General features: G+C 36.4%; 1 protein-coding gene across 2 annotated transcripts in view; it reads left to right on the top strand.

The window, feature by feature from the left end:
- STXBP5L (syntaxin binding protein 5-like) overlaps nt 1–14,920 on the top strand; it is a 405,474-nt gene that overhangs the window by 269,783 nt on the left and 120,771 nt on the right. For both annotated transcript variants that reach the window (XM_006884245.1, XM_006884246.1), the window contains exons 14-16: nt 742–782; nt 7,143–7,360; nt 11,339–11,508. In XM_006884245.1, coding sequence (XP_006884307.1) covers nt 742–782; nt 7,143–7,360; nt 11,339–11,508 — 429 coding nt within the window. The remainder of the gene's footprint in view (nt 1–741; nt 783–7,142; nt 7,361–11,338; nt 11,509–14,920) is intronic.

Here is a 14,920-nt window from a genome sequence, read left to right as displayed (position 1 = left end):
GCAGGAGGCGAAGGCCCTCTGGGAGATGGATTGATTCAGTGACTAGGGAATTGGGATGAGTGTTTCAGAGACAATGAGATTGGCACAGGACAGAGCAGAGTTTAGAGCTGTTGTACATAGGGTTGCTATGAGTCACAAACGACTCGACAGTACACAACAACAACAACAATATCATCTATATCTATATCTATATATTTAGCTTAAATATTATATATTTTGGTTCTGGGTAATGGTCACCCCTTGAAAAGTTCTGGGAAATATTCTTTTATATTTCCTAGATTAATTTTTGTATGGTTGGAAGTTATTTTTGTCAAATATTGATAGAACTCTCACTAGTTTTGAAGGATTTATTCTTTATAAGCTTAATTTTAATATTCCTTTTCAATTTATATTAATGTTAATAATGTTAATTCCGGTATTTTTCATTGAAGGTAAATAATTTTGCACTAAAATAATATTGTTCCTTTTTCTCATGTCAGATTTCATTGCTCTCTATTATAGACAAATATTTTTATTAAAAAATTAATGAATTCTTGTTCTTTTTCTAAACTTAGGTGGTAGAGAATTGCTTAAAAACCACACCATTGTTTTGATGTAATATATGATGGCTTATCATATATTAGTTTTAATTAGAATGATGTTAAAGAATTTTTAACAATAGTAACTTAAGCTTTTATACTTTAAGAGGGATTTTTTTAAACTTACTATGCTTTAATTAATGCTAATTTATTTCTCATCTAGTCATGCGGATGGATCAATAAAATTTTGGGATGCTTCTGCAAGTAAGTTTTAAGATTGTTTTGTATAACAGAGAACATTTTGTAAATTCCACTCACAACTACCCAGCTCTTTTTAGTTTGGGCAGTTAATATGTTAGAAAAATATTTTGGCACATATATGCACATATAAAGCAAAAAAATGTTCTATATTCTAAATTCTTAGATTATTTTAAGATGCAGCCTCACTATACTTTTATTCCATAATACAAAGCAAACAGGAGTAAGTCAATATTACTAATGAGAAGCATGGTGTGTTTTTCAGATTAACTATGATTAAGGAACTTTACCTCCTGTTTATGTGAGATTGGACAAGTCCTTTTATGCCTCTACTCTTAATTTTTCCCCCCATTTGTCTGTCTAGTCTTTGAGATTCAAAATAAATGATTGATCAGTGTAAAACTCTTAAGAATTATGTATTCTTCTCATTATTAGAAGATATATACAAAGAAAGTAATTTTAAGATTTCATTACACCTTTATCCGTCAGTCGATATACTGTCATTGGAAAGAGAAAAGAGTCACCAATATAGCTTAGGGGGAAACGAAGAATTCTAGCTGTTGTACATCCCAGACAGGAGAGGGGGAATTGATTTTAATCTGGTAGCTCCAGGTAGGGAATTTTGAAATGGATTTTAAAAATATTTACTGTGAGGTTTGGGAGTCAGTTAAGTCAGAATTATAGAAGCATGTGATAAGTGACTCTAGATTTCCAAGTGTGAATAATTAGGGAAATATAATCCATAGGTATTTGTGTTACTAACCCCAAACTGGTGCCTTTCTGCTGGTTCAAATCTGCCAGCCGCTCCACAGGAGAGAAATTGCTCATTTCCTTAGTGCAATTAAGAGCCTACAAAACTCCACTAGAAAGTCACCTGTAGGTTAGTTCCAACTCATTAACAATGAGATTTCTTTTTTTTTTTAACGTAAGAAATATAGGAGACATTTGTAGGTTTGAGTTTTGTGACATCATTGGGAAAACCACATGGAAAAAACGTAAAAAAAAAAGAAAATAATGAAGAGGACATACAAAAGCAACACTTGACTCTACAGAAGTGAATAGTTTCTAGTGGCTCATAAATAGAAAAGCAGAGGACAAAAGGTTGGATATTGTCGCTGTAGAGAAATCCAACTGATTTTTGTATGTTGATCTTGTATCCTGCTACTTTGCTGAATTGGTCAACTACGTCCAATAGTTTTCTTGCTGAGTCTTTAGGGTTTTCTAAGTATACTATCATGTCATCAGCATAGAGGGATAATTTTACCTCCTCGTTGCCTATTTGGATACCTTTTATTCCCTTCTCTTGTCTTATTGCTATTGCTAAGACTTCCAAAACAATATTGAATAAAAGAGGTGATAGTGGGCATCCTTGCCTAGTTCCTGTTCTTAAAGGGAATGCCTTTAGCCTCTCTCCATTAAGAACAATGTTGGCTCTTGGGTTTTCATAGATACTTTTTACTATGTTGAAGAAATTCCCCTCTAATCCTATTTTGTTGAGTGCTTTAATCATGAAAGGGTGTTGGATTTTATCAAAGGCTTTTTCTGCATCAATTGATAGGACCATATGGTTCCCTTTAGAGTAGTGAGAGAAGATCTTCACCCTGAAACCCACAGCTTCCCTTTTCAGCAAGAAGTAGCTAAGAGAATACGCCATCCCCTTTTCCTTATGACTCAGGGTGAAGTCTCTCTCAGGGAGGAGTGATAGGGAATGGCAAAGGACACACTGACAAAGGAGATTAATCAGAACTGACTTTGACAAGCACTGTGGCAATTGGACAATTAAAACAGACATTCAGATGGCGGGGAAGAAGAACAAACTGGGGAGGAGGGTAGAGAAAATGGTGCAGCAATGAAGGAATGAAAACCCAAAATCCCTGTAAATGTTCATTAAAACTAATAAAATTTAATAATAATAAAAAAATTTTTTTTTAATGTAAAAAAAAAAGGTTGGATATTGAAGATATTCTTGGTCCATAGCTAGACTCTCTCAAGAACTGAGCAGGATACATATACAAAAAGTTTAAAAGAATATATAACCATTATTTCTGAGGTCATTTTGTGACCACAACAAAAAAGAACAAATACTCAGAAGGAAATGCATTACTCCTAGCAATGGTAACATTCCAGAAATCAGAAGAAATGCTACACTGGGAAAATCTGCTGTGAAGAATCTCTTCAAAGTACACACAACAACATTCACTGCTAGGTCACCAGAGCCCTTTCATTCCTTTCCAAGGAATGAAATCTTTGAAAGGTGGTAGATCAGCAAAACCCCTGAATGAGATGGATACAGTGACAGCACCAATGGGCTCAAGTATGTCAGAGATGATGAGGCTGGCAAAGGAGAGGACGGGGGTCACTTCTTTTGCTCATAGGGTTGCTATGAGTCATACTTAACTCAATGGCACCTAACAACAGTAAAAACAATTCTTTAAATCTGGAATCCCTGGGTAGTACAACTATTAAGCATTTAACAAAAACTAACTACAAGATCAAAAGTTTAAAATCGCCTACGGATTCCTAGGAAAATAGGCTTCCAAAGCGTTTCCTTGAAAATCCTAGGACATACTTGTTCTCGGAAGCATATGGGATCACCATAAGTCAAAATTGACATAAGGGGGAAGGTAATAATAAATTTTGTTGTTGTCATTGTTGGTATGTGCTGTCAAGTCATCTGCAACCCATAGAAATCCCAAGTACAGCAGCTTTGAACCCTGCCGTGTCCTGAGCCAGTCTCACTAATTCTGACACATTTTATTCCGTTTTTACCAAGTGTCATAATAATAGTGATTTCTTTAATGAAAAAAGAAAAGTCTGTGTCACTTATTATATAAAAAGAGATTTCTCATGTCCTTTTTAAGGCTTTTTTAAAAACCTTGAATAATTCCTGAATCTTTTTTCATATTGACCTTTTTGATAAGTTAATACCAGTTGTTCTGTAGTGCATTCTTTACTTTGGAGTATTTCTTTACTAGATTCAGATTATGTATATGTGGAAAGAGTACCATAGATACAATATAATGCTTTTCTTAGTTGCTTATTAACTTTTCACAATTAACATATTTTTGTTGAGTGGAATGGTCCTGATCTATATTGGTCACAAAGCAAATAAGAATCTTTTAAGATTTTTTTAAGACTTTTTTAAAATTTATTTGTGAAAATGTTTTTGTAGGTTCAATTTTACTTCTGAGGAAGTATTTTGGTATACTATTCCCAAGTGTTTCTGTATGTATAAACACTGAAGTTACTAATGATTTGGAATCAGTTCTCCAGCAAATCTAAATTTTTCACTGTAGAAAATTTCCTGTGGTCCAGTGAATCACTAGGGAGTACTTGCTGTTTAAACTTCTGTGTATAAACACCATTTCATATATTAATGCCATTTGAGCCCCAGAAATGTCTGGAATTATAATTTTAGGAATCATGACCTAATAAATAGCAACAGAAATTATAATGAGCCATAAAAGCTCAAGCTCATTGTGGGAGAAATTGAACTAACACATAGCTGCCTCATCAGTGGGTTTTCAGAGGCTGTAAATCTCATGGGAGAAGATTACTCCTCTTTCTCTTGAAGAGCCAATAGTGGGTTCAAACAGCCAAAGAGGGGCTATGTTTGGGTTAGCAGCACATCTGCCTATGGAATACACACCCCCAGAGTTCCCCGGAAATCATAATGTGGTTGTTGTAGGTGCTGTCAAGTCCAACAAATCACATCAACCCTGTGAGTGGTAGAGCTGAGCCTTGCCCTGCCCTGCACCATCCTCATGCTCTGTTGTGTCATGTTCATTGTGGTCCACACTATGTCAGTCCACCTCGTGGAGGGTCTTCCTCTCTTTCACTGACCCTTTGCCTTTCCCAGCACAATGATTCTCTCCAATGACTGACTAGCTTCTCTTGAAAATATGTCCAGAGTTAGTGAGATGAGGTTCCACTATCCTTGCCTGTCAGGAGCACTCTGGACTGCACTTCCTTCAAGGAAGTTTGTTGGGCCTTCTCCTCCCATGTGATTAACTGCCCCTGAAAACCCGCTGGAGGGTCAGCATTGGGTCTGTTCTGACTCGATGGTATACAACCACAACAACAACAACATGGACTATTTAATACCCCACTTTAATTTTTACAGCTTTCAGAAAAGGCAATTATCATCATAAGGGGTTTTATTTGTTACTTAGGGATTTCTGGTGACAGAGTGCAGATAGTTGTATTGTTGACCTAAAGGCCATGCCCCTTGGGTGATTAGTCAGTTTACTTTAATAGCAAAGAGCTTGAAGGTTGGGTGTTGTTGTTGTTGTTATTGTTAATTATTTTGATATTGTAACATTTTGTACATGCCAATAACCCAATTTTTTAGAGATCAACTTACTATAAAAATATTAAAAAGAAACAGCCTTATTAAGCCCTGGTTGTGCAGTGTTTTAAGCATTTGACTGCTAGGCTTGAGGTTGGTGATTCAAGCCTACATGGAACTTCACGAGAGTAAGATTTGACAGTCTGATTCCATAAAAACTTGCAACCTTGGAAACTTGTGAAATAATTCTGTTGTTGTTGTTGTTATGTGCCGTCGAGTCGTTTCCGACTCATAGCGACCCTATGCACAACAGCCCTAAACCCTGCTCTATCCTGCGCCAACCGCACTCTGCCCTAATAGAACACTGAGTCAGAATTGACTTAATAGTATGAACAGCATAGATTTAAGTGGCAAAAACTTATCTAAGTAAATTTTTTGCATATTTAATAAGCATTTTTCTAGTTCCAAGGATCTGTGGTGGCATCGTATGTAATATATTGGACAGCTAACCTAAAGATTGGCAATTGAAATTCACCAGCCTATCAGAGGGAGAAAGAGAGCAGTCAAGTCTCATAAAGATATGCAGCCTTGTGCTTTCTCAAGAAGTTGAAAATAGAAATACCATTTGACCCAGCCATTCCACTAATGGGAATATACCCTAAAGAAACCATGAATGCCACCCAAGCAGATACATGCACACCCATGTTTATTACGGCGTTGTTCACAATAGTAATGTGTTGGAAACTATCCCACTGCCCATCAACAAATGAATGGATAGAGAAACAGTGGTGTATTCACACAATGGAATACTATGCTGCATGGAAGAACAAGGAACTCATGAATTATGATATAAAATGGGTGACCCTGGAGGACATTATACTGAATAAAATATCTCAGTCACAAAAAGGCAAATATGGCATAATGCCACTGTTATAAAACAGGACTGACATGGGGGCTGAGAGGAAACTAAGAAAAGAGGGGATAAATAATCTACATGGCATTGAAACAAATGAGGGAGAGAACTGTATAAAAGGAAAATATGATTAGGTATTTTTGGCATGACAACAGTCCAGAATAAGAGCTGCATAGTAAAGTCGTCTAGGGCAGGGCTGGGGGTCTGTATAACAATGAAAGAACTTTTTTCCCCAAGTGAAAAAAATGAACTGGGGATGGGGGGACAGGAAGGAAAATGTACAACAATGAACTTTATAAACTTTCATTAAAATCTCCAAAAAAAAAAAAGAAAGAAAAGATTTGCCGCTTCAGAAACCAATGGAGCAGTTCTGAGTCAGAACCTACTAGGTAACAGTCAGCTTCTTCTGATTCCAGTACTCTTAGGTATTTAAAAACCGTTAGTAGAGAGCCTTGGTAGAAGCAGTTCTAATAGGAGTGTTATCATTCAGTTACTCATTGCCATGGCATTTTCAGAGGCTCTAAATTATGTGGGAGGAGAGTGCCCATCTATCTCTTCCAGACTAACTGGTGCATTCAAATGACCTGCTTTTGGGTTGGCAGTCCAATATCTACCCACTAGGTCACCAGAGAAGTCATCGCTTTCTTAAATGGAAAACTAGTCCCCTGAATACATATTCCTGAAATTAATGTACATCCAGAGCTTAATGGGATTGTAACTGGCCTTTTTCTGGCATAGACTTGCTCACAAAAGTTTGTCTCTGAAATAATTACAGATAATTTGGTTCTTAATATTGTTACCTGGCAAATTGCAGATGCTTCTTATCTGAAAGAATGTATTTTAAGAGGGTTGAATCTCCTGGGGAGAGAAGCCTTTGGGGTGGCACCACAACTTCTAGGGACACAACTACCAAAGCAATCTAACACATGCAAAGCGTCTATGTTTTCTTTGATATACAGTGTATGTTCAGTAAAGGTTTGTTTTTTTCTCTGTATTTTCTCTTCAGCCAAAAAATACAAGTGTATGAAAATACAAATTCGAGTATTTATTAATTAAAATATACTTTTTGTCTACTCTACAGTTAAAAAATATATGGAAAAAAAAGTGTTATCAGTATTAAGAATTTGGTTCTAATTAGGTGATAATCAAGCTCAATATCTTATAGTAACTCTGCAGATGCTGTACAAACTGAAAACATCAAAAGTATTTGAAAAACAAAAGGTGGGAGAAGGAAAACAGACCTGTGAAATTGTAGAGGAAGATCCCTACGCGGTTCAGATGATTTACTGGTGTCCAGAGAGCAGGATATTCTGTGTCTCAGGAGTCTCTGCATATGTCATCATTTACAAATTCAGCAGACATGAAATTACAACAGAAATAGTGGTAAGTTGGTTAAAATTAAATAAACCATTACAGGCAGAGTCACTACAAAAATAGAGATAATTCTTGTTCATTGGGGCTAGTACTTGATTAACACAATTTATTATGCAATGTGTATGTAGCCAGTAATGCAGACAATCTTTATACACATTTCTTGCATGTATTTTGTGTTTTATTCGATCATTCTTATACATTGTACTTTATATAATTACTATTAACCTGTTCTTTTTATCAACCCATCTATTCAAGTCCGCATTACATCTTTCCTCTTCCTTTACTGAGAAAGATATGTATAAATATTCAAAAGGGGAACGGAAAGGAAGCATGAAAAGGGGGGAGTCATAGTTCATAGGATTTTTAATAGTTGTTGTGATCCTATATTTTGAAAATGTAATTTGTCTTAAAATGAAAAAAAATAATTATCAAAATTTGATATTATTTTCTACAATTAGTATTTTATTTTATACACAAATGTCACATTAATGCAGATATGGTTCTGTAACCTTATTATATTTTAAATGTTTTATCTGATTTATCTTTTCTTTTCAACTAACTGATATAAATTATTGTTTCTCAATTATGATGCAATTTCTTTTTGTTATTTCTACATGTATTTATATTCTTTTTAAAAATAGTAGAAATAATTATGGGGCTTCCATGCCAATCTCGGTCTTTAAAAATAACAAAATAATTTGATTATACAAAATAATAATGTTCATAAAGGATAAAATGAAATCTTAATTAAGGCACCTATAGATGATTAGTCTTACTGCCTAAAATAAATTTAAAATTTTATAAAAAGATGAAGATTGTTTTTTATTACATGCCTGGGTTTAACTGTAAAAAGAGCAAGGGCTGCATCTGACCTTTACCAACTTCACAAAGGGGAATTGTCCCCATCAACAGCATCAACAACACAAAACCAATTCCCATGAGGTCAGACAAGGCCCCTACACTGCCATACCTCTTTCTACTCATCTCAACACCAGTGTTACGCTTTACTTGGTCCAAAATCCAATGTGATAGCTCACAATCCACACAGAACTATATTGAGAAATTAAAAAAATTATAATCCAGGTTAATAGAAGTATACAGTCAAGACAGCTTCAAAATGTGCTCGCAGGCACCAGCCATGAGCCTTGAGGCTTTAGGCCAATATTACGGAGTTCTCAGTCCTCTCAACTAGGGCTCTCCCACTCCAGTTCTCCAATGAAATTGAGCAAAAGGCTCTCGCTCTGTGTCATAGCCGTCCAAGGTCTGCTTCATCTCATATCAGGTCTCTGGTTCTCTGCTGTGGTTGCTATGACTGTTGCTCCCATCACCCCTTCCTAGTCTGGCTGGGGCAAGAATCTCTCGTCTTGAAGGATGAGTTGCATTTTCTTACTTCTCTTCTGGTGGTGAGGTTCTTCAGTTCTGCTGCTGGATCTGCTCAGTGCAATGGTGAGACTAGCCAATTCTCTTGTGGATTGGTAAAACTAGTCAGTCCCTATCTGGAAAGGCTAACACACCCATCCACGTGGCAAAGTCAAATTCAGTGGCTAGGAAAGCTATTTTGAACATTAAACTCTTAACACCACACTGTTTTTACCTTAACAGCTAAAATGAAATACCTTTTATAGTATAACTGCTAAAAGCCCGGATTTTGAAATCAGATAAACCTGCATTTTATTTCTAGCTTTAAAGTTAAATAACTATCATTTATCATTCTAAGCAAATCACAAGGCTGGCTAGTCAACAGTAGAATCTCATCTCCTATACCATTTCTGTGGAAATTAAATAGAAGTAATAATACCAGTTTCATAAAGTTCTTGTGGAGATTGTATCAATCATTACAAAAATATTTAAACATAGTAAGAATTCAGTAAATGGTATCTGTCACTGCATTTTTTGTGGTTTCAAAATAGTTATGACAATCATTTGCTGTTACTTTATTCACCACCTCATTTTTTTCATAGCAATTTTCAAAATAGTTATGACAATCATTTGCTGTTACTTTATTCACCACCTCATTTTTTTCATAGCAATTTTCAACCTCAAAATGCTTTAACATTATAAAGTCCATATTTCTATTATAAAATTTCTCTTCATTTAAATATTGAATGCAGTATAACTCACACTCACAAATTGCCAGTGAGTCACAATCAACTTATAGCTGACCCTCCATTGTGTTCCCAAGGCTGTAAAATGCATAGACTCATACAGAGATTCATCATCTTTCTCCCTTAGAGACCCTGTTGTTGTTGTTGTGTACCATAGAGTTGGAACCGACCCATAGCTGACCGTCCAGCAGGCTTTCAAAGACAATTAAACACACAGGGGGAGATTGCCTGTCTTTCTCCCATGGAGCAGCTGATGGCCTTGAGCCATGTACTTTTGAGATCACAGTACAGTTTCTTGCCACTAGACCACCAGAGCTCCTAGAGACCCCAGTAAAGTCTAAACATCAGAGAGCTGTAACCTTTGGACTAATGGGGCACTTCTCTAATGATTAGTGCTGCCCCCCCCACCACAGTTATGAAGTATTTTCTATTACATTTTTTATTTGATTTTTTTATTGCCTTTGAATCCTTATTAAGTTACTGTATGCTCTTCTTTCCTGTATCTTTACCATATATATGGAGTTCTGGTTGCACTGCCAACCCAAAGGCAGGTGGCTGGAATCCACTAGCTTCTCCAAGGGGAAAAAAGATGGGCAATCTCCTCAAATGAAATTTACATGCTCTGAAAACCCATGATGTGTTGGTTTCTGATTCAATGGCATATGACAAGAATACCAAGTTGGTTTATTCAAACTTATTCATTGCCAGAGAGTAAGAAGTGACTTATAGCTGACCCTCAGCAGGTTATTGGGCTGTAATCCCCACAGGAGCGGATTCTTTCTCCCACAGGCTATCTTGACATCCTCAATCCACCGGATAGACACAGCAGCACAACTCTCTGTGGACCCCCTGTGGGGAGTCCCTGAACATCTAGATTCACATTTATCCACATGCATATTTTACACAGGTATGTATACTTCATATTTTCATTAGAATAACCATAATCAAATTATTACTTTAAATTATCATTTATACTTCATTTTAAAGAATATTAACTATATATACAAACTTCCACCACTTATAGTTGTACTATAATTTTGAAAAATTTAAAAAAAATCTTTATTTTTCATGACTGAAATTTGAATATTTTATTTTATCTTTTCAAATACCATAATTTGTACAAATTTGATTATGGTTATTCTAATGAAAATATGAGGTATACGAACGTGTGTATTGCGATGGGAAAGTCTGCTGTTAGGGACCTCTCTAAAGTACTCAAGAGCAGTGGTGTCTCTCTGGAGACTAAGGTGCGCCTGAACAGGCCATGGTTTTTGCAATCACTTGTTATGCATCAGAGAGTTAGACAATGACTGGGGAGGATAGAAGGAGAATTGATGCCTTTGAGCTGTGGTGCTGGAGAAGAGTTTTGAGAGTACCATGGACTGCCAAGAAAACAAACAGATTCATCCTGGAAAGGGTTAAACCAGGCTACTCCTTGGAGGCAAGGATTCTGGGGCTTGGTCTGACATACTTTGGACATGTTTTAAGGAGAGACAGGTCTTTGGAGCGGGACATCATGCTTGGTAGGGTGGAGGGACAGCGCAGGAGGGGAAGACCCTCTATGAGGTAGAGTGATTCAGTGACTGGGGTAATAGGGATAGGTGTGTCTGAGACAGTGCGATTGGCACAGGATAGAGCAGGGTTTAGGGCTGTGGTACATAGGGTCGCTATGAGTCACAAATGACTCGATGGCACATAACAACAACAACAACAACGTGACTATTTTATATATTCTATACTTTTGAATTCAGTATCAGGTAGGCCACAACTTTTATTGTAAATTGACTTTATTAACATGAAATACTACAAAATGCATCATATCTTTTAATATGATGAATTATTATGACTTACATTAAATTAAAGCTTGATTTTTTTCCCCCAGTCATTAGAAGTCCGACTTCAGTACGATATTGAAGATATCATTACCCCTGAACCAGAAACAAGCCCACCATTTCCAGACATCTCATCCCAACTTCCTTCAAGGAGTCTATCTGGAAGCACAAATACTGTGGCGAGTGAAGGAATAACAAAGGACAGTATCCCATGCCTCAAGTAAGAGCTGCTATCAAATCACGTTTCTCTGTTATTGTTGTCAAGTGGTTTATAATCCTTAAAGGTGCTAGAATTCACTAGTTTCTTTTAACATTCTTCACTAACTTATTCATATACAATACATAAAACCAGCAAAAGCTAGAACATGAATAAGGCAAAACTTGTCAGAAAAAGAAAACTCCTATAATCCTCTAAAACAAATGATAGACAAGAGATTAAGACTGCATCTCATCAAAGGTGGAAAGTTGAGATACCCAGAAGAACTACACAGTTCTGTGGAGTTCCAGATCTCATAGATTTTATTCTATTCCATTCATAGAAAGACTCTTTAGAAATTAAAACTTTAGTAGATTGGAAAAAGTCTGACAGGGCAAAAACTTGACTATTTGCTTTGTGCTTTCCAGTTGACGAGGTACAGGGTATCACTGCAGCCTTCTCCAAATAAAAAAGAAAATTGCATACACTGACAAGGGCACTATGGTAGGAAAGATTTTCTCTAATAATTACCAAGATATTGAATAATTCCTCTTTTTCTCTGTCTCTCTCTCTTGCAATTCTACTTAGTAATAAAATAACTCTTTAAATATAGTTAATAAAATGTAATGTTTTTATCAAATAAAATTTAGGTAAGCCCAAGATGTTTATCCTAATTATTAGATGCTGTCTAATAAAAGTATGAAAGTTGGCAATTCTCTAAATTGCTGTTTTTCACTTTCCCACGTTAAAGTAAATGTTCCTCATCTTAGCTGATTGTAGAATTAAACCTAAGCATAGAATGTCTCTCAGTTTTATATGAAAATATATGCATCTACTGCTTCAACAATAGATCATTTCTTGTGAAAAATACTAATGGTAAAATTAGTTCTAAAATTTTAGATACCCAAAACTAATTTACCATACAACTTAGTTGATATTGAATGTAACATGGACTACCAAGAGAAGGGATGAAAGATATTTCCCCAATTGTGGAAATAATCAATAGTTTCAGTGTTGTCCCCACCCTTGACATGTGTCTTGACCCACCCATTTTCCTACTTCACCAGCATCCCCTTCTACTCCCACCTACTCCCTTCAACACCTATCTCCCCCATCCAGCCCTTGATATCTTATACCTCAAGATCAATATCCATGATAGCTTATATCTCAAACTTTCTGGGCTTCTCTGTTTCCAAACACTTCAAGCTACTGCCAGTTTCCTATGCTGTGGCCAGTGTCTCTTGAGTTTAGGAGTGTATAAGTCCAAATACCAGCTACTAATGCTGGAGAAGGCTTCCTATCTCAGATGGTTCTGAGGAAAGGTCCGTTCCCTTCAATTTCTGCTCAGGGTTTGACCTCTTGTGGTTTAGGGCCTCTTCTCTTGCATTTACAGCACACTGTAGTCACAATGAAATAGTTTCCCAAGGGAGGGTAATGTGTCCTGTAGATCTGGTATATAGTGTTCTTGGCCCAAACACCCCTAAGAATTTCAGGCTCTGCCTTGATCCACAGGCTTCTAGGAGACGTAGGTGTACACAGCCTGTGGTGATGAAGGCACATAACCAAGAGAATAAACACATTTCTCTTAGAGGAAATACAACCATGTTTCTTTTTAGAAACAAGAATGGTGAAACAGTCTCACGTATGTTGGGCATTTTGTCAGGAGAATCCAGTCCTTAGAGGAAAAAAAAAACCCACAAAACCCATCATTTTGTGAAAGGTAGAGGGTAAGTGAAAGAAAGACCCTCAATGAGATGGATTGACACAGTGACTTACCATGGGCTTGAGCATGTTGGAGATCATGAAGATGGTGCAAGATGAGGCAAGGTTCCAGTCTACTGTTTGTAGGATCACCATTAATCATAGTCAGTGACAGCTAACAACTCCTTATATAATTACATACCAACCACTACCTCAACGTTCCTTTGTGATGTAGAAAGAGGAAGTATGAGCAAGTGTTATTGAGAGGGAATCTACAAAGAAGACATTTTAAGTAAATATTTTCTACAGTAGAAAACATTGATAATGTTGTGGTTTTACATATATAATTTTCCCTTCATTATCACTTTGTTTTATATTAAAAATACAAACCAGCATAAAGGAACACAGTTCTACAAAGTTTAAAAAGGCAAACTTTAAATACTTCGACAGCTGTATTAAAAATAAAATTTGTCATAAGAAGAAAGTGTAGAAGCTGAGATACCAATTAATAACTTATGGCAGTAAATATAATTGAGACGTTAGGGTTGCCAGAATTAGAAAATAAAAATCTGTTATACCCAGTTAAATATTAATTTCACAGAAACAACTAGCATCTTTTAACTATTCAGAAGTATTTTTATGGGTATGTTGTTGTTCTTATGTGCCGTCGAGTCGCTTGCGACTCATAGCCACCCTATGTACCACAGCCCTAAACTCTACTCTGTCCTGTGCCAATCGCACTGTCTCTGACACTCCCATCCCTATTACCCCAGTCACTGAATCAATCCACCTCATAGAGGATCTTCCCCTCCTGTGCTGTCCCTCCACCCTCCCAAGCATGATGTCCCTCTCCAAGGACCAGTCTCTCCTTACAACATGTCCAAAGTATGTTAGATGGAGCCTTAGAATCCTTGCCTCCGAGGAGCTGCCCAGATATACTGTCACAAAAAACTTCTTTATATGTATAAAATTCTATTTTAACTGGGTTTCCTGTTTATTTGGCAACAGTTGAGTCAAAGTTGGTCTCATTCTGGATATTTTTATGTATTTTTTTTAATCATAGCATTAACAGCATTTAATAATGAACTGCAGTTTTTGTGCAAATTTGGAACGCAATGTTTGGTTTTTGTAACTCAATGTTTTGGTTTTTAAAACTAAGACCTTTATTTTTCTTTTTTAAAAAATTTTATGCTAGTTTATTTACAAAATTAGAATACATTGTTTTTGAGAACAGATTCTTTCAATTTCCCTCACTCCACCACCCATCAAATTGTACAACCCTATGATTAATCCTCTCTCCCTGCACATCCTCATCCCTCCGCTTTCATCCTCTCTTCACCCTCTTGAACCCTTATACTCATTCAGCAATAATAGTTTTATATAATATTTATCCTTGTGGGACTGAGTTAGTTCACTCAGCATAATGCTCTCCACTCCAGTCCCACCCAAGTTAGATAATAATTTACAAAATAATTGCTCCTGCATCGTGCATAGTATTCCATTGTGTGACTGTACTATAATTTTTCAATCCATTCGTTTGTGGTTGGACATTTGGGTTGTTTCCATATTCTTGCGATGGTGAATAATGCTGCTATGAACATTGGTGTACAAGTCTCAGTTTGTGCCTCAGTTCTCATTTTCTCAGGGTATATTCCAAGTAGTAGACTAGCTAGGTCATATGAAATTTCTATGTTCAGCTTTTTGAGAAAGCACCAAACTGCCTTCCAGAATGGTT

The sequence above is a fragment of the Elephantulus edwardii genome, unplaced genomic scaffold (genome assembly GCF_000299155.1).
Source record: "Elephantulus edwardii isolate Elephantulus edwardi_28Jun2011 unplaced genomic scaffold, EleEdw1.0 scaffold00032, whole genome shotgun sequence".
Taxonomy (NCBI): Eukaryota; Metazoa; Chordata; class Mammalia; order Macroscelidea; family Macroscelididae; genus Elephantulus; species Elephantulus edwardii.
Note: the sequence above shows the minus strand (reverse complement) of the source record. Positions and strands in the feature narration are given on the sequence as shown.